Genomic DNA, 21,497 nt, shown 5'->3' with positions numbered 1-21,497 from the left:
AATTTTATGCATTAGAATGAATTTGCTGCTTCATTTTCTACAAGCTCACGTTTGCCTAGAGATAGTGAACACTTGACGTGTAATTTAGTCTCCCCTTCTTACAGCAAGCTAGCATTTAGCCTTGAGATCATGAGCGTTTATTTTCTCATCTCTTTCCATCTGTGTGATGTTCATCAAGAATTTCCTCTTTAGTCAGCAAGGCTGGCCCAGACAGGTTAGCTGGTATGGTAAGATACTGCACACTACAGTGACTCTGGTTTTCTTTGGTTTTTCAATCTCAGTGTTCCACAAAAAGTTGAGGTCTAATCCAAATCAAATACAGCCTGCTCAAAAATTATTGGGCTTGACATGACAGATACTGATGGACATTCATTAAAAGCTATGGTCCTTACTTTAGGAAACTACTGCCCATTTTTCCAGATTGCACTGTTAGGTTGTTTTGTGAAACTGCCCTTTGTGAGGCATCCCTGTCTGCCTGACCTACTTGTCCTTCCATTTTTAATGTCTTCACCTGCCATCAAAACTTTTATGTTTCCCAGCTGAAGCTCTCCCTTACATTTCCTTTCGAGAAAAAATTGCCCTCCAAACATCTATTCCTCTGTAGAACAATTTATATTTCATAGCTATTCCCAAGCTTGTCAACATTTCTAAAGCACTACTGCCTTCTCTGCAGAGGGAAAGGTTTGATGCTTAAGTACTCTCCTCTAAAGCTTTAGCATTGTGAAATCAAACTCACGCTCAAGAGGCTTCCCTTTCAAAAGACTTCTGAAGCACAATACCAAAGGAGGCAATCTGTAAACACTGACAAGGTGGGATATGCTGAAGTGGGATACACCGAAAGAAACAGAGGAGCAAATCTGTCCACAGCACATCTCTAGTAAACCCATGTCTTACAGGTTATGACATTTTCACTGTTAAATATTAGATCAGGAAGATTATTTTCTCTAGCTCTCAAGTGTTCCTTATCCTCCACACACATGCATGCACCTGCTGCCTCCTCATAATAATCAGAATCACAAAAGCCTGCAATGTCTGGGAAAGAGTCAGGGCAGACTTTTTTGTATTATTAAATCTATACTGGACTTTGTATTTTGTAGAAAGCAACAAGTCATAGAAGAATTGCAAAAAGAAGTTACAATTCAAGAAAACAAAACAGTTTTCAGAGGAACAGTTTACCTTGCAAGGAGAAACTTAAACTTTAGTTAACTTCTTTCTCTAACCAGCAATGCCATCTAGCAAGCCTCCAGAAACAACTCGGTGCACACTCTTTCCTCTTAATGACTGATGAGGAAGTTAAAAACTGCTTATATTAACTTCCTATGGAAGCTTCATTTTCAGAATGCCTCATTTCTGTTTTTCCTGTGAAATCAATTTCTGACATGGCCACACACACATAAACAGGACAAGAACTCCAGCTTTTTCAATCATGTCTCTACTAATTTTCATTAGCTCAATTCAGATTATCTCCCCAGTTCATCAATCTAGTTTGGAACAAATTAAGACATTATCTTTATTTCAATAGCTACAGGATAATTCATTAGATGCACTCTTAGGCCCAGATTCAGCAAAGCACTTTAGTTGTTCGGAATTTAAAATCTATGTAAAGGATCCAAAGCCATTAAAATCTTTAGGATTTAAGCATATATTTAAAAATAAGTATGTGTATGAAGTTTATTTTTACTGAATGGAGGTCTTTTTAAAGTAAGGATCTTATTACAGAATAATTTGTCAATAAAGTCTTAAATGATTCAGTAAGAATAAATATATTTTGTAAATGCATTCAGAACACTGAGGACAATATGCAGCTAACCAATTGGAATGGCAGCTTCAGTTAATCACTGCCATCCTATTTATAGGATTTAAATCATGACAATGGAGATGTTGGGTCTTTAGAGAGATAAGTACATTGACTGCCTACAGGAAAAGGCCTCGGTCCCTGACTTACTAAGGACATTGTGCCACAAGCAAGTTACGTGTATGTTCTTCTCCAAGGCATTAACTGAATTTGTTCTGAAACATATGAAGGTGAAAGGCTTATCCTTTGACTCCAGCTACTCACATTTTAAGATACCTTGACTCACTAGACCAGACACCTAAGTCATGTCTGGTGGATCTTCCTTATGTGGACTGCAGTGAACTGCCTTAAAGAAAAGTAGTCATGGCACAAAGAAGATGGAAACAGGAGAGAAAAAGACAAAAAACCTCCTTATGAAAAGATCTTCAGGCTCTGAAATGGAAATGGAGGATATGCTATCTGCTGGATGCTTTACTTTTGATAGTCTTTATATAGAAGTTGCCAAGATGCTAGGCAAAACTATGAGTAAGTTAAAATAAGAACATAAACTTCCTGGCTGATAATCACAGTGGCTTTCTACAACCCAGTCTGCTGGAAATATTCCTACTTCTTTCAGTCCTTACAAAGCACTGGTCTGTCAGGCAAGGTGTCTGTCTGACTATAAGGTGCTCCAGAATACCTCAGAGAGAAAATAATAGAAACTCTGTTGTGGTAGCATCTTGGAATTACTAATATAAACCACAATAGAGAAAAAACAAGCTACATACTTAGTTAAGCAGCAAAGTTAAACTTAGCTGTCAGAAGATTATTTTTTAAAAAATTAGAACATGAAACACCTTCTGTTGGATGGCCAGCCTAAGTGCTTCCTTTCCCCTTTGTAAGTGAATTTTGCTTAAATTCTTTAGCTGATGATACTTTTCACTGTATTAGTCATGCAAGAATCTCGCAGGTCCAGCATTTTTATCAATGTGTGCCAAGTAGCAAATGCTGTGCTACAGACAAGCCCATGAAGAGTGTACTAGGAATTCAAATGTACGCTTTCTTGTCCTGCCTTTTTGTGCATCCCATCAGATTGGCTGCTCTATATACACTTTGTACAGTTGTATAGGCACAAAAGCTAATAGCCAGTCTATGACGTGACATGAAAATTATATTGTGTACACAAAGCAGTATAAAATCCAGAGTGAATTACATGCAAACACTTAAGCTTTCTTATATTTCTTCACTGTAGTGAAACCAAGCTTCAGAACTGTTTTTAATGCTCTTTCCTAGTAAATTAATTCAGACTCATTTCTGCATACCTAGCTCTAAAAGCTTCTTTACTTATTTGCTTTCATTTTTAAAGAAAATTGTGAATAAAAGGAATACAGGCAATGAAAGGCAAAAAATAGAATCACATTGAGAAAATAATACAATTTGCAAATTAGCCTAAAACATCAAATATAGCCTGACATTGCTGTATTGCAAGAATTATTGTCAAAGATAGGCCATTCCCATGTCCCACAAACTTTAATCAAATATCTGTAGATATTGTTTGATTGAGGCATTAATAAATACCTGCTTTACTAGAGTTCATTTATTTGATTTAAGATGTCATGAAAATAGAATTTTCCAGTTGTATCTTCTCTATTCATTTTAAAATGTGTAATAAGAAAGCAGCTGGCACTCTTCTAGTCATGTGGAAATTCAATTAATATCAAACATTTCTAAATAGTTTTTCTTGATATGCATTTCTCATAGATATGTCAAAATAACTCTATGATGAAATAATAAAAAATGTAGAGTTACCTTCATGAATTCATCATTTTAAGTACTTTAGATTTACTATCATTCCCAAACAGATTAGAGTCTCAAATTTTTTGTGTGTGGTATTTGCATAATACTTGTGTCTTGGACACGTACCTGAACCAAATTAATATCTTAGCTCACTCAAATCTGAATCCAGACTTCTCAACACAGATGAACAATTCAATAAATGTATATCCCAAAAACCAGATAGTACTTTAAAAAGTATTTTTAATTCATTTAGAGTTAATACATAACCAAGTATACTTAAATTATCCTCTTTTAGGCGAGCGAACCTCCTCTAAAAAAAATCCTTGTGAAATTCAAAACCCTACATTATCAAATATTAGAATGATGTTCAGTAAAATTTGTCTTGCATTACAGAAGTATAATTCCATTAATTCCCAGAAAGATTATGAAAGAACTGGGAAGATTTTCTTTTGTTTAAAATATAACTAATGCTCCTCAGCTAGGAGGGGGGAAAAAAGAGAGAATTGAATTAAATACTCGTAATCAATCCTTTCTGTGCTTCAGAAGCTCAAATGTTATCATCTTATTTCATGGAACCTCTGCTATTTTTCTGTTTTCCAGTGACCTTTGCAGAGACAGGTACAAACTGCTAAAGGAGGTAGTATGCAAAGCTACCTGACCTGTTCAGCTCTGACATAGCAATAAGAATTTATAAAATCTCTAAAATCACTGGTGCCTTGAAAACCTGTTTCAACAGTTAGCAACTTTAAAAAAAATAAATAAGGCCTTTACTGCCTGTAAGTGCTCCCATTAATGCTAAGTTGATGAGGTGCATAAAGATATGTCTGAGCACCTCACAATACATAATTAGTATTATTTTTTCAACATACTAGAGAAGTGAAAAAGTAGTGTCTGTCTTTTTATAGATGTGGAGCTGAGGAACCTGGTATAATTGAGACATATGCTTTAATTAGAGTGGTGCAGGCACTGCGTGATAACACACGCCTATCACAGCTTGTCTGCTCCAGAAATACAAAATGCAAGTTTCAGAAGAAATGGGCACAAAACTTATGAGCGCCTAAGTCAAGGACAGCATATCTTCTTGTAGACCGGAGGCAAAAGCAGAAGTTGTAACCTATAATCTGTCTTGTTTCCTTCTGTCCTTGCTGCCTGTTTTGTTTGATTTTACATACCCATTCTCTGCACCCAAATGTATTTATGAAAAGGGAGAGGAGAAATCTGATCCTAAATGTCAACCCCGTTTGCCAGAAACTCCCTAACTACCAAGTGACTTACAGGTTTCACTGAGAAGGTTTGGTACAGTCTGAGCTTCTTAATGCAGCCTCCAAGGAATCAAAGCTAAAGCCATTTAAGGGCCTATTGTTGCAGTCCTCTTTAAGATTACACATCTCCCTGTTTAATATGCGCAGTTATAGTCACCTAAGCACCCGTGTGAAGCTGTTGACACAGTACTGAGGAGTGATTTATCCTGCAGGCTAATCTCTATTGAAATTAATAATTTTAAAATCCATAAATACTGTGTAACTATAGACTAAAAAGCTATTAACATTACTATTGGAGTTCAGCATTTTAAAAGATATATTAATTTTGTGTTAATTTTAAAGGGGAGAAACCAGAAATGTTTTCTGGGAAAAGCAGGAACAGCAAACCTTTCAGTAGAAGGCATTGAAAATTCTATAAATAATATTATTTTTATGATATATGAAATATTTCCACCAGAAATTAAGAAGGAGGAAGCACAATCTGAGAGAGTTTGTAAATCCACACTCCAAACAGCAACGAAAGGGTGTTATTTATCTTGAGGTTCTGGTAAGGGATTCATTCCGTTTGTGCAGATACAGTTTTCAGGCAAACCTTGTGATTTACACCTCTGGTCTGAACTTTCCAACAGATTGCATACCCTGTACTGAATACATCTAACTCTCCCAGGAAACACTGGGCAATTTTTTAAGGAAGAATCTTCATGCTCTTCCCCTGTTGAATAAGGGACTGCATTAACAGAACAAAGACCCAGAAACAAATCTAGGCAGGATAATCAGAAACAGGCAGGTTGTGAGGCTTGATGTAAGGCACAGCTAACCATGTCAAGGCATTCAGCCATCAACTCAAGCCTGAAGCTGAAGCCTGGGGCACTGGAACAGAAAAGCAGACACCAGTGTTGTTCTACTTTTTTTAGAATACAGGAATGAGCACGTTATAGATTAAAAGTTAAGGCAGTGCTATATTCCTCTGAATGTGGGCAGTTTTTGAGGACAATGGGAGAAGAGCTTGGACCTTAGGTATTTTTATTACAGCATATTTATTCAGTTCTTTCAATACACTTCCTGCTGAATAGGACCAACAAAAATTATATAGGCCATACTCCTATAAATGAATTATTACTGTAATTTTATTATCTTCTGAGTATTTTCTTTTAAGTTATTAATAATATTAACCTTTGGTCTGGTTATATTAGGACTGTCCTGGTTGCACTGTAACGTGCACAGTATGGTATTACTACCACACTAAATAAAGTTAGACAAAAATTTGGAATGTACAAAATGCATGACTTGATAATGTACAATATTATGAAATCTTTTCCTAACCAGAAATTTTAAAGTGTTTCTGGCAGAGTAATATTTAAATCACCAGATTTTGTCAAGCATACATAGTAACACATAAGTATTCAATTCAAACAGAAGCATAAATCTTGCAGAAGAACCTACCCTCTCTCTATGCTTGTTAAGCCTGTTCCTAAAGCTTTTCTTGATAGCACAGTACACCTTTAGTGTCAATCTGTGGCTTAAGCCATGTGGCACAGTGATTTTAAACTAGTGAACACGTGCAATAATCTCTCTGCTTTGTTACATAGACCTTACTTCTGTCAAGAAATTGAATTTATATTAAGGACTTGCGTTTTCTGGATGTAATGGTCATGCCTGTGACACCACCTCCAGTCAGCGTTTTGCCGCTTCACTGCAGTTACCCAGGCAGATGAACACAAACATGCAAACTCTGTGGTGCAGTCACAGCTGGTGGTACTCTGAAGAATGTTCCCTCATTAAGTTGAACTTTGAAGCCCCAACAGCAAAATTTACAATGTTTGGGACAGTTAAAAATGTTGCCCTTCAATTACAGAAAATACGGCTAAGCAGGGTGGAATAGCCAGGGCACTGGGAAAGGCTCACTTTGTTACCATATCTGTCTTTCCAAAATTAAGAAAAGATTTACAAGTAACCGGTATTAAGGAGCAGTAGTTAATTTCCTGCAAATCAAAATGAAAGTGTGAGAATGTAGGGCTTCTTTTTCAGACTCAGAGAAGGATTTGTATGCCAAAAAAATATGTGTCTCTGCTGCTGCTGCCTGTAAGTTTTCTTTCAAGTATATTCTCTGCTATGAGTTACTACTAGCACTGGCTTACAAACAGACTGAATCTCACAATCATCTGTGATCTATTGCTACAACACCTACAACTTCTAGAACTGGAAAGGACTGAAGAAATTACAGGCTCTCCTTCCAGTTTAACACTCGTTTTCCTATACAATGCCCAGTGCAATTTTTGAAAAAGCATTAACTAAGTATTATTGTGATTTCAGCATTTCCTAAAATATACATCATAGTGTAAGTGATGATTATTTTTCAAACATAAGACAAAGCTTGTGGATAAGTATATTATAGCATAATTCCTAACACTGCATGCAACACACATGATCCATTCTTTCCTACCCAGTTCATTTATGCAGAGGGTTAACATTTTTATTGGAATTTGTATCTAAAATGGTTGTATAGTAACTCATTTACCTATGAACTTCTTGATAAGAATTGATAAAAGTTTTTTAAAATGTCCATTCAGAATGATCCAATCTGGACTGGAAACTCTTCTATTTGGCAGGAACAGTAAAGCATTTACAGTATTCACATGGGAAATGACCTAGTCACTGTGTGGAGCACTGGAGTTGAATACAGAAAGATTTTGCCATGGTTGACAGTATCTAAAAATACTAAGATAAACAGTTAAAACAACAGATGCCTGGTGGGCTTCTTTACAGCCAGGGAAAACCTGCATGATTCAACAATGTTATCTTCTCCTAAAAGTCTGTAACCAATTCATGAAAAATAACCTCAATCAAAATTCGCTAGAGTGACAAATTCCCCAAATTACCAACACATGGCTTCACTCAGTAATTTCTTTAAATGGCTCATGAAAGTCTGCTCCCCTTAGAGTTGCAGCATGAGAAAGAATTCCATGGCTGAGTCACAGCACCTCAGAGCTGGGGAAGTTCACTTGAAAGCTGGAAGTTTTCCTTCCTCACAATGGGAAGGATAAGTGAAATCTTTGCTTCCTGTTCCCCAGGTTATAGGTATCAAGCTCCAGGTGACCACTGAGAAATTTCAGAGATCAGTTATTCTTCCTATAACATTAAGTGCAGGTGTTAGCCAAGAGAAATTTCTCCTGGATGTGCTGACATCACTTTAGCCTGTGCAACTCCTTAGAGCATCACCTTCTCAAACAGCACTTTGATCCTCCCACAGTCAAAGTCAGTCAGAGACAGGGAGTTTGTTGCAGCAGGTCTACTTCCAAGTATGAGCTATCAAAAGACACTGAACAGTCATATCAGCTATATTGATATTTTCACAACCTTTATTAGCTACCATGAAACACTGATCTTTATAATGGAAAAGATGATAGTTAATGAAGTCAAGTCAGGGTTAAAAGCTAGTTATTACTGACAAAGGGCCCATAATATCAGCTTCTCCCTTCTTTGACAGCATTTCCAGCAACAGCAGCAGGGAAGACCATATTTCTGAATGAATGGACATTATTTCTTTTTTCCTTGCATGACCTGAAAACTGAAGTGAAGATGCCTGTCTGAGCAAGGGGTTGGATCAAGTGACCTCTAGAAATTCCTTCCAACATAACATTTTTCTACAACTCTGTGACAGCAATTCTTTTTGTCCTGCACACCTCCCCTGCTGACTTATGAAGTTACATAAAGTGACTGTGTAGGCTCTGTGCTTTGGTCTACACAGCAGCTAGCTCAGAGACAAACACTAGCCTGTTAGATGCTGTTTCAAGGTATTTTCACTCACTTGTGTCATCCACCACCCTTCATTTTTTGGTGACTGAGAAAGGGAAAGAAGAAAAACTATTGCACAAAGCTAAGCGGGCAATATACACATATTCCACAACAGCTGTATTTCACTTCCCTGTAAAACCAAGAACATAGCTTTGAATTTGCTAGACAGGATAACTTTTTTTAGTCAGGAATGAAATATTAGGTTCAGGAGATAGGTCTATGAAACTGACAGTTCACTGCTCAGTCAAAAAAATGCAAATCAAATCTCAGAAACTATGTAATACAATACTTTACTCACTATATTTTTTATAGAAGAGTTGGATTTCCTTTAAAAAAAAAAAAAAAAGACAGATGCTTTTTAACTGCAAACAGGGTTTGCTCATTTTCTACTACTTTTATGAAACCCCAGTGCTGCTGACACAGGAAAGGGTGGCAAATCATTCTATCAATGAAACAAGTGGATAAGGTAACTTGAGGGAGCTTGTCTGTGCAAGGCACAGGCAGTAATGTCCTCATCACCTTAGGTGGATACTGCTCCATTCCCATAGTGACTTCACACCTATCACACCTGAGTTTATGCAAGCCTGAGTGTTGCATAAAACTTTGCCCTGTGCAACCAATGTTTTTTTCTGTGAACCTCTCTCTGGGTATCCTTTGGCAGACCCAGCAGGAAAGGCACAGAGGTCTGTTCCAGCTTGTCAATGACGCATGTGAATCACTAGAAAATGTGAAATAGAACAAAGGTTTTCTGGTGCCTCATGTTGTACTTCATCACTTAAATATGTTTCATCTCCAAGGACTGAGTGCTAGAAACTATAACCACATTTACACTTGAGAACTTTGGTGGTATAGCAACAAACATAGCAACCTGAACCTTGTATGCAGATGGATGCTTGTTTTTTCAGATATGTTTCAGAATGAGAATTCAGCTGTTGCTTGCATAACTGTAGATCCCCAAAGGTATATTTTTATCTTTAGCTCCTGTTATGGGTGAGAAAACTGTTGTTATCGCTTCATATTCTATCTCTTTCCTTGGAACAGGACAATGTGGATCTTGGTGACCTGATGTTTTCACTCTGCTACCTTCCTACAGCTGGTAGACTAACTATTACAATAATAAAGGCAAGAAATTTAAAGGCAATGGATATCACAGGAGCATCAGGTAGGAATGACTTTAATGCTTTATGTGGATTTCTGTTCCATTTCCCTCCTGAGACACTGAATTCAGCACTGTCAAATGCCAGAATGATTTCCAAGAAGAGGGTTCTTGTACTGCTAGCTTTTGAGTTACTTGAGTACAGGAGTTTCTGAGAGATAAATATTTTAATTTGCTGAGTTGCAACCAACAATTTTAAATAATCTGCTCTTAAAAAGATTGCAAGACTGTTATTTCTAAAGCCAATGTGATTCAGAATAGTGAGTTGGCAGAACTGCATTCACACTGGGAATTTGTTTGTACAGCAGCCTATTTGTTACCGTTATGGTACAGAGGAAGACTGACCCTCAGTGAGAGTCTCTGAGAGCCACTGAGCCAATTCTGCTGTTGTTGGCGTATGGACAAAACAATGATCATCCCAGACTCCTTTCAGCAATCCTGCCAAAATTTGATGATAAAACCCAGAAATTAATTGAAATGAAGAGTCATTCATAGATGATTTTTAAATACTAGCAGGGAGCTGTAGAGCTCCAAGAAAGAAGCCACAAAGAAATAGCTTTTTTTTTTTTTTTTTTTTTTTTTTTTTTTTTTTTTTTACTACGTTCAGGAGTTTAAAAATAATTATAATTCTCTAGAGAAATATAAGCCGCTAATTGTTACACTTTGAATTACATCTAACCATACATCAGTAAATTCCACTGTGTAAAATATTGTCATATTCTGTCTGTCCTACAAACCTGTACAAGTAATTAGTCTGTTATAAATAGGCTGATACATAGGCTGTTGTATAAAACAGTCATGTATAACACGGTTCAGTGAATATTTTAATACCCTTTGAGAAGTCGGTACACAACAAGGAGCTTCTTGAGCCTAAATTGTTCATTATAAGCAGTCAACCAGTTAAAGCTTTCAAAGCTCCACTACCTCCCAGGCACTCCATGGTAATAAAGAAGCTCAGATTCCAGTCAGGTCCAGGTGACTGATTCTGCAAGCAGGTATGGGCATACAAGAAGGCTGCTCCCTTCACTTTCCATTTATGTTTGCTTAAAAACAACAAAAGAAAACCAACGTTGTTCTTATGATTCACACAGATCCCTACGTGAAGGTTTCTTTAATGTGTGAAGGAAGGCGACTAAAGAAAAGAAAAACTTCCACCAAGAGGAATACCCTTAATCCTGTTTACAATGAAGCCATAGTCTTTGACGTCCCTCCAGAAAACATTGACCAAATTAACTTGTCGATAGCTGTTATGGATTATGACCGGTGAGATACCTGTAGCTGTAAAATGACATCATCTATTGGCTTATAAAATCTTGCACAGTAGATTTGCATCTAGAAATAAAGTTACTATTTTTTCCCAATAAATGGGAAATTAATGTCTTGTTGAGTTTGGCAGAAGACTAAAACTTCTTGTATCGTCAGGCAGAATTTCCTTTCTAAATTTTAAAATACAGATTTGCATCCTTAACTGACATAACTAAGCCACATATATGTTTACCAGAACTGAAATAACTGTACATATAATCAGACAGTCCACACACTGATGTTTTGTTTGTGCACAATTATGCTAACCCCTTCAACACGTCTCCATTTCTAAATTGTAGCTTAGAGTTTACTTGTATGTGCAACTAATTACAGAACACAGGCAAATAACTTATTGCGTTCTTCATGCAATCATAAGAAATAAATGCATACTGACACAAAGTATATGCTATAACAGGGAAAATAGTAAATTATCGTGATTAGTGGGAAATGAAAAGAGCAAACCTATGTATTTTATAGTTCATTATATTTTTCAGGCAAGAATTAATTCTGAAAATCCATGACTGATGTTTCTAATGAAATATGTAAATGGTATGGTTTTAAAGGTAAAATTTTAAGAAAAAAATATTATGGAACATTTTCACAGTGTAGGTCACAATGAGGTCATTGGAGTATGCCAAGTAGGCAACGATGCAGAAAGTCTAGGTCGTGACCACTGGAACGAAATGCTGTCATACCCTCGGAAACCCATTGCTCACTGGCATCCTCTTGCAGAGGTAAGGCTTTTATTTCTTGCTGACCTGTTACTAAAATTGTGAATATTTTTCCATATGGCATTAGAGGTTGGATAAAATTTTATGACCAAAACCAAGATCCACATGCATGCACTGAATCCTGGAAAAGGGCTCATTAATAATGATATTAAAAGTCAAATGTAAAATACAAGTTAAGTCTGCTCCTTTCAATTTTAGGGAGACAGAAAGTAATTAATGCCTTTAATATATACATGAAAACACCAAACATTATACACTAGATTAAGGGTTTGGTTTTGTTTTTTAAATAAGATCTTGGGTAACTTTCACTGATAATTGATATAAAGAAATTGACCTTGTTTACAGAATAATCAAGACCTATTTTTTTTATATATAACAACTTAATTTGATTTCTTCTCTTGTAACAATAAATCATCCACACCACTAGCACATCTCAAAGGATGCCTAACTGCACTGAAAAAAAAATGTTTAAGTGTCTCTGGAGATCTGAGGCACTGATAAGAAGCGACACAATCAGAAAAGCTTTTCAAGGTTCCTATGTTTTTTTTTTTGTTTGTTTTGTTTTGTTTTTTGTCTTTAGGGCCCTATTCAGCAGAAATGTTATGCAGGTCTTCTGCGCTTGGATGGCTGCCGAAGAGGCTTCCTCACCCTTTTAACCTATTCAGCAGAAATTTGGCATTCCTGTTGAACTCTTTCTTAGCCATATCCTCAGGGGCTATTCCACAGAGTCCAGTGGGGTAAAGATGTCCTTTTAATCCCTCTGTCTAATCCTCTCCCCAGTACAGGGAATACTAATCCTGATTCACAAGACACAAAAATTCATCAAACACCTAATGAAATTACTTCCTAAGAGTTACCATGACTTACTTTTATTGTTGCTACCGCGGCTAAAGTCAGGCAGTAATCCCAGTCAAAAAAAACCTACTATGTTTATGAGCAGCCACAATGTTACCCTCAATGTTGAAAGACAGAAAAGACTGAAGTATTAATATCAAGCCACAAACGATGCCATAAGCACCTAATATAGAGAGGCAGGCAGTTTACAGCCTCTCTAAGTATACTTTATGCATCAGAGTGCAGCCATGTTACTAGAATGCAGGTGAGGACTTTACCTACTAGTAAGCACTAACCCTAGGCTGTTCCATAAATAATTGTTGGGCAATAAGAAGATGCTACAAAATGGCAAAAATACCGTAGTCTTGCCCTGTGTCCATAAGCACTTATATTTACTGGTGCCTGGGGACCACAGCAGCACAGTTTCAGCAGGGAGATCTTCGAGGGCTCGCAGGCTCTGTGGCAATGGGAATGTACCATGCCTCTTCAGAGCATGGGTGCTGCCAACGTGCAAGTATGCTGTGAAAGAAGATTGAGAAAAGTAGGGAATCTCTGCCTATATGTTTGTGCTCTAAGTGACAAGCTAGCTAAAGTGAAATGCCTACACTTGAAATGCCTACCTGGGCATTCGGGAGCTGGGTTTAGAAAACACATCACCAAGTGAGGAATAGTGTAATGGTTACTATTTCCCAGAATATGAGAAGTGTCTCTTAGTAGAAGTTGTCTACATCCTTATATCCAACCTGTCTTCCCTCTGATAAACTTTATTGCAGCCAGAGCCCACAATTAGGTTTTGACACCTCTTCCCTTTTCACAGGCATCCTGTTCTTTTCATACATGCCTGGCTAACTTCTTTAGATTTCATTACTGTGGATTGCTTTTTATGTCACTGAGCTAAACAGAGGCATATTTTTTTCCTTCCCAGGAATCAAGTGGGGGAGGGTGTCCAGCGCATCCAGGCTGTGCAGAGAAATATATACACAGCATATCATTTTGGTTCCTGAATCAGGATTAGACTCAGCGAGAGCTTCTGGAACCTCTGTGGCCACAGCCATAGGACCCTGAATATTTGCTGAATAGGACCCTCAGTCTTCTACTGTGTGAAGAGCTATTGGTTATAAGTAGCATAATGTTATTCACTTGTAGCATTAATTCTCCAGCTGACACTACTGCTACTGATAGGTTATTTGTATGGTCGTAAGCGTTACCCAAATTCAAGTCATAATTCCTGTTCATTAGAATAACCCAGGTTTTACAAGCAACATGATAGCAATGAAAACCAACAAATATGGGAAGCAGCAACAAATACAGTTCTTGTCTTTGCAAAAAAAGGTGGAGTATTGTGAATGGGTTGTTTTCTAAATACTTTTTTTTTCAAGAATGATTGTCATCAGACATTTATTTTTTGATGACAAGTTGTGTCCTCAGTCTCAGTTGGTGCCTCCTTTCACCTTACATGAAAACAAATTAATATGGTTCTTTGCAGAAATCCTTGAGATCTGAAAAACTGAAAAAAAAAGTTCTGTTGGGTGAGAACAAGATACATATGGTACTTGTAATGACAGTGTGTTCTTTTAGAAAGAAGATAACCATCTGTATAACATGGAGGCTGTTAGTCCTCAACCTTTGTAGATGATTTTCCAGTCAATGTTTCTTAGTTGTGTCCATGATGCTGCAAAAAGTTGGAAGCATATCACAGGTGGCTATGCTTTATCATACAAACAAGCACACACATGTGTGTGCATGTGCACACACACACACAGTGTAATCTTAAAAATGCTGTTCCAAATATATAGTGCCTGTGAAGACTTACTTTATTATTTGTAGTAGAATTAACAGGGCTATTTTGGTATATTTTAAATGCAGACAAATTCTGACCATTAAAAAAAAAAAATCAAAACACTGAACTCCTTCACATGATGAAATCTATGCCCCTGAACAAGAGGCCCTGGGATGAATTTTTGCCACTTATTTAGCCACGCTAAATAAAAGAGATCTCTCTTCCTTCAAAATTTCTAGAGAGAATTTTATTCAAAATTTTACATGGGAATTTTTATTTTAAAAATGCGAATCCGAAGTATGGGTACTTTATGCAATGTAGTTGCCTGCTATGTACTTACAGATAGGGAGCCCTGGTCTTTATATGTAGTTCAGATAAGTGTATGTGCACCCATATTGCTTCATGTCTTGTATGTGATGAATGCTCACCAAGCATTTTGGATTTGCGATTTTGCCAACACACATATGCATGCACAAATTGAAGATAATATATGATATTTTGATCCAAAATTTGAAAAATTAGTGTTATAACCTATCAGTGAGGATCTTCCAGAAAATCAGAATTGCTATTGGGTTAAGCACAGATTGGCACTTGCAGAAAATCGTGGACGTGTTGTAAACCTGTGCTGCAGCTATAAAGCAGAAATCCTGTAAGTACAGTGGTTTTCAAAAATCTCATGCCATGCTATGGAGAATACAGTTACCACATACAAAGATACCCCTGGCAAACTGAACAGCTCTACAAAACCTGCCCAATCAAAAATTCAGACACATAATTGGGCATTTCCAAAAGAACAAAAAATACAGATATAAAGTTGCCCTGGCAAAACTATCCACTACACTTTCAACTGGAACTTTGTATCAGCGGGCCAGTGATACAGTACAATGTTTGTATCTATCTGTTCATGCACGATCCTCGCTTCAGGCAAAATCCTGCACTTTTTACCCAGGCTTGTCCCCCAGGTGTCAACATGGGGAGATGGGCATGAGCAAAACAGAGGACCTCTTCCTTTGGAGCTCTTCAATTTCCTGGGCAAATCATTACGCATGCATCCAAGCCTGGAATGCAGAGCAGGCAGCTGCACTTTCCCACTGCCATGTTAGCAACATTAACTTCTGTAAAAAATAAACTACGTATGCAGTGGGGTCATTCTGTGTCCATGGAAGAGTGCAGAAGCCTTTCTAAGATTTGTCTCTAGCAAGCCAAAGGGGCATCAACTGAAAAGTAGTATCAGTATAATTGCCAGATTTTATTTATTTTATTACCATAGTCAGTTTATTTAATGCTGAAGGGTCTGGCATCAAGGAATTACTTTGAACACAGATCTATTAAAAAAAAATAAATCTGAAATCTTTGTTCAGTAAGCATTAAGATTGGAATCCAGCACACCTCAAAGGTTTAGGGATGAGGAAGAAAACCTAATTTTTTATTAAATTCTCCTTATTCTTGCTGACTCATAACTTGCAAATTGTTACTCAGGCTGTGGCATTACTATGTGCTTTTTACAAATATCTGCCTTATCATAACAGTGCATATACAGAATGATAGCTATTCTCTATATTTGAATACTTCATCCTTCACCTTTATACTCCACTTAACCAGTGCTATTCTCTAGATCTGAAACATTCTCATGTTATGGTTCTTGTGGGCCAGTAGAAGACTGCTGTTGTCTTTGGACTGTAGTACAATAATACAACAGTACATTGGAAGGAACAGAGGATATACTGCTACAAAATCACCTGGAAACCCAGAGAAACCTATGATCCCAACACTGTTCAGTCTTCTTTTTCTGAACTATGATTCTCAGAGGTAAATTAGTAGAAGGCTCACAAGAATAATTTCAAAGCTGCAACCCTCATTTGTTTTCCTATTTTCTGTGAATGCATAATTAGGCTGTATGACAAGTATCATAATTCTAAAATAGAAAAGGAAACCCCTTAGAAACACATCTCAGCAAGACTTTAATCCCACTTCACTCATTAACAACGTGCTATTAAACTGTTACTTTTAGTTTTCCATAACAAGCCACCACCATTTCAGACACTGCTTTATGAAACAGCAGTGAGTGTCAATGGGAAAGGCTTCCAAGCTACTTACACTGAGGCAGAGTATAATGGGAAGTTGTGTGGTGATATTCCCATGCCAAAATACTTACAGCACAACCCTCCTGCAATTGGAAGCTCAAATATTTATTTGTTTCCACTGAAATCACAAGACATTAAAAGTATTTCTGTTCTCTTTTGTTTCATTTTTCCCTGTAAATAATCCTGGCAGCGGACAAACACACATGCATCTCAATCTGGGGAAGCAGGGAGTACCAGAACAGAAAGCAAGCATGTAGTATAAAACAGACAGTGCTCACACTATTCCTACTAGTCAATGCACACTTCAGCTTTCTGTGCCAGCAGATCCATAAAACACCGAAGCAGTACAGAGAGGTTACAGAGAGGTCCAATTTAACTACCAGTGGGGGGACCACTGGCTCAATCCAAAGTGAGATAACAGCAAAGGGCAATGCTAAAGAATGAAAAATAAGAGGTTATCTTAGTCCACCATTTTTGGCTTGAGGGGATAGTTGTTGGAGGGGAGTTGGTTACTTTTTTTCTTGGTTTGTTGGGTTTTTTTAGTTCAGTTGGGTTTCATTCGTGTGTTTTTAAACTGCAAACATGATATGGGGCTATATTAACATGAGCATCCAAAGTCAGATGTACAAGAGACATATTTACATATTCATCACTTGGAAACATTTGAGCACTGAGAGGACCTATTTGCCATTTAAAAAAATAGCTGCAAACTCTCTTTTAGTTTAAAAGTAACAAATACTAAATGGGAAGGGAGAAATAGTACTGGAAATTCAGTTGAAAAATCTGTTTTACCCAGTTAGAAATCTATCTGAAATTACTGTTAATGCATTTTGTCTGAACAGAAAGAAGTGAACAAAACATAGACCAGGTGATTCAATCTGAAGTGTCATCAATTAAAAGCTTTATTCCCTTTATAACAGTGCATTGTCAAATGATTACATCTCGGTATCAAGCGAGAAAACAATGGCTTTCTTACCTAGAAGGAAAAAATCATGTAGAGAAAGTAATCCACAATACTGTAGAATTTAATAGAAGCCCCCTGTGCTGGGAAAAATGGCAGGACAGGCTTCGTAACAGCGTCACCTTGAATCTTGCTGTCACTAGTGCAAGGCCTTGCTTGCAACCGTAACTCTGTTCTGAAGTGACAGCCTTACAATATGTGAACCAAGCTGTGCAAGGTGTGAATTATCTTGTAAGGACACTGCACATTCATGGCTGAGTAGTTTCAAGACCTGTGTTTACAGTTCATTTCTAATACAGTGGGTTGGGCAAAGAACTACAGCTGGAAGTTCTCCCAGGTCCTGCAGTTCTCTGAAAGGACCTCCATCTCCTTGAAGGTCCATCAAGTGCACTAATCCTGATGGCAGTGATGGACACTATTCAGGAATGGTATCACCAGGACATACCTCAACTGCTGATGAACACAGCACATGGCACAGAGGGGAAGATGACATGAGGAATTGTAAGCATCTGGGCAGTTGGTTTGTTTGTTTGTTTTGTCTGGGTTTTTTAGTTCCTCCTTCTTTTGCTCAAAAGTAGACATTGTAAAACTGGAATGTTTTACTCGGTTGCATGCTGGCCAGCTGTCATTTGTAATACCCATTGCAAAAGGTGTGTAAAGAGAGGTGTGTTGTTTTGGTATACTTTTGTTTTTAATAACACATGAACATTGTACTGTAATTTATTATTTCTTGTTCAATAAATAGTCCTGGTATCTCTATGTTTCATGTCTAATTTTGGAGAGTAGAGCCATACCTGTATCAAGGCTCTCTCAATTAGGTGGGCATTTTGTTTGTTTAGTAGAAATAATGCATGATTCCTTTCGCAGTGATGGTTTGAGGGACAAAAATTTCTTAATTTTATAATATGTATTACAATCTTCTAAACACAAGTAAAAATGTACTGTGATTTATTTATATAAATCTAGTCTGAACAAATAAGTTTTGACCTTAATAAAAACTCTGTAAGAAATTGTGCACTTGTATTTATTACTGTTTTGTATTTAATAAATTAAAGTTCATTTCATTATTCAGAAAGCCAGCAAACACTATGGAAATGTTTTAACTCAGTTTTTCTCCATAGATGCTGTGTTTTGATAAAATAAATGAGACCAGAGAGACAAAGTTGGTAACACAACAGTTACTTTACAGCACTCAAACACAGTTTGGGGGTTTGGATACTGAAACCTCCTTTTGTTTCATCCCATGGCCACAATCAACATTACAAAAAGATTTTTAGACATATCAAAGATTAATATCATATATACTTAAGAAGAAAATCAAGAAGCTGCAGAAGTGCTTCTACCAAACGGGAGTGTGTTTAATTACCAAAATTAGTATTTAGAATAGCAGGCTAGCTATTAGCAATTCACCTGTCAACACCTGACGTGCAACTCAGGGAAATTCCCAGGGATGCCCTGGCAGAGCCCAGAAACAAATGGAAAAGAGAGAAGGTATGACCACACAAACTGCACCTAAAAAGGTGATACTCTTGTCCTTTTCCTTGTCTTTTTTTCACACCAGCTGAAATTACGTATGCATCAGCATGCGTTCTTCTACAGGTGCATGACATCTAATTACGCAAGAGTTTCTCAGTCTCTTTAGGGATAAGCTCAGTCTTTCCTCATTTGGAAGATCTAGCCTACTTGCACATACCACATTAATAAAGGGCTGCTGACATAAAACATGGCACAAAACAATGCTTTCATGCAACTAAGAAAGAATTTAATATAGCTCTGTTCTCTTATTGGAACTCCAGACATCACAGACACATGGAAAAGAAATGAGAACTGGCCTGTAGTTTTGAAGATGGTATTATCCTCAGTAATGCTGACACCTGTAGGCCCTACATAGAGTCCTGTTTTTCTGCATTACACACAGGTACCTGTAAATGGTGCCCCAAACAGCTGGTGTGCTAGGATAACAAGAAATTAAAGATTAACAAAGGACACATGTATGGGCATTTTGTCCCTGGCAATGAACGTAGTGCTAATTAATGCTCTCTGTCCCATAAGCCACCATAAACTATACTACAGCTAAGGAGATGCATGAACTTCAAAACTGTTTTCATGTCTCAAAAATACTGTTTTCCATGTTTGTATTTCTTTGTTAAAAAGCAAGGAAAAGCCTTTTCCTCTGTCAAAACAGGCCCACATGTCTCTCCTTTCAAGATACTTTTCCAGCAGAAACACCCTTTGAGTCTTTATATGTAACCTACAGGCTTGAAACAAAACTCCATTAAGACCAGGACAGCTGAAGGACTGATTGCAATGGCCTGTTAATGAACTGAAGGTGAGAAGCCAAAGGTTGAGAAACCTCACAGAAAAAGCCCAATCGATAGCAAATAAGACTTCCCACATAATGTTAAACCTGAGAAGCCTAGTGGTTCTGCACAGCTAATACCTAATGAGATATTATCCAGTGAGGCTCCCTGAGGAGCTGAAGACGGGCTGTCACAGTAAGAAATCAGTAACTCAGAACGGAGCAGAGATGCAGAACAGGGCTGAACCTCAGCATCTAAAGGCACACTCAGGTTGGCAAACTTTGTGACTCCAAAAGTAACCTTTCCAGGAAATCACATCATTCTGTACCACCAACTAATTCCATTCACATCTGACAATACTGTCACTGAAATTTGTCATGGCCAGCCCTAACAGAGGTTTCTAATATAAGCAACATGCAAATTTTTATAAGGCTTGTGGTGTAAATTCTACACAAAAATTTTAAAAAAACTCCTCTCTGCCATGAAACAGAAATCAGTAGATTGAACAGGGTTGAATTCTTCCCCTGAATGGATTGTGCAAATAGGAAGTTCCAACACTCAGAATTGAGACCAGAAATTGTTCCTTAATAGTGACAAGAACAAAGCCTATTTCAAGCCACTGTTTTTATTGAGCTGATCAGTATTCTAATATTGTCATTTAAACAGCATCAAAGAATTTGCTGACTATACTTCGGTGTTTATCATATCCAAATTAATTAATCACACGCTTCAGTTGGTCCTCCACACCATCCAAAAGGTCATGGCCTTAAACCACTTAATAACATTCAAATAACATTCAGTGACTCTATGTTCCAATACAAGCACAAGTAGGAAAATCAGTAAATGTTTGATAACGTAAGATGTGCCTAAACAGTTTGGTTCAAAGAGCCTAACCAAAGCAACTTTAATATTACAGAACCATTTAGCAGGGTGAGAAGTGTCAATAAGCCAGCTAGTGTTAGATCCCTATGCAAAGGAAAAGCTGTCAATAAAAATATCTTTGTTAGGGACACCATTCTTAATAATAACAACAAAAATCTATACTGAACTTTTATAAAGTTTTGTGATTTTCAGCTTAGCAGGCAGAATTCTGTTTCTGGAATGTTACTACAACCATATTATTTATATCCTGGTAAATCACACAAAAACATCCTTAAAACAATGGATTAATAGAGTTCTGCTACATTAAGGCTCAAAAAAAAATAAATATAATTTTGAAAAACATATTTTAAAAATGTGAAAGTTTTGGACCTTTTGAATGACTTCAGACTTTTCTTAAAAAAATAAAAGGTGAGAGTTCATTACATAAAATAAAAAAAATAAATCACCAAATAACATTTGATAAATAATTGCATAGCTTTAAAAACAATTTCAAACTCATCAATCAGTTCTGGTATCTCAGTGAAAATCAATTTCAATATTTACTGTTCTAGTAAAAATACCTATTCCATCTTTCAGAAAACAATCTTTTCACCATACTACTAGGATTTCCTTACTTCAAGGAAGCTTTTACATCTAATGGAATCTTTCACATCTAATGAAATCTTTTAAATCTAATGGAAAAGGAATTTGGCAGCTATAGGAACTGCAAACATCTGTAAGCCTTATGGCTGCACCAATTAGAAACACAGGTACATTTCTGGCCAATAAATAAAATAAACTTAGGCCATCATAAATGGTAAAAGACTCCCTGAAGCGGTACTCTACGTCAAAGGCAG

The 21,497-nt window shown here is 37.0% G+C and overlaps 1 protein-coding gene across 3 annotated transcripts in view; it reads left to right on the top strand.

Moving 5' to 3' along the window:
* SYT9 (synaptotagmin 9) overlaps positions 1-18,490 on the top strand; it is a 72,299-nt gene extending 53,809 nt beyond the window's left edge. Inside the window, exons 4-8 of one of the 3 annotated variants that reach the window (XM_040609291.1) lie at positions 9,670-9,790; positions 10,876-11,047; positions 11,694-11,823; positions 12,401-12,557; positions 13,580-18,490. In XM_040609291.1, the coding sequence (XP_040465225.1) occupies positions 9,670-9,790; positions 10,876-11,047; positions 11,694-11,823; positions 12,401-12,508 (531 nt within the window). In that variant the 3' untranslated portion in view covers positions 12,509-12,557; positions 13,580-18,490. Of the gene's footprint in view, positions 1-9,669; positions 9,791-10,875; positions 11,048-11,693; positions 11,824-12,400; positions 12,558-13,579 lie in introns of those variants that run through there. The other 2 variants (XM_040609292.1, XM_040609293.1) reach the window with 2 other exon arrangements.
* The last annotated feature ends 3,007 nt before the right edge of the window (positions 18,491-21,497 follow it).

Source organism: Falco naumanni, chromosome 10, assembly GCF_017639655.2.
Source record: "Falco naumanni isolate bFalNau1 chromosome 10, bFalNau1.pat, whole genome shotgun sequence".
Taxonomy (NCBI): domain Eukaryota; kingdom Metazoa; phylum Chordata; class Aves; order Falconiformes; family Falconidae; genus Falco; species Falco naumanni.
Note: the sequence above shows the minus strand (reverse complement) of the source record. Positions and strands in the feature narration are given on the sequence as shown.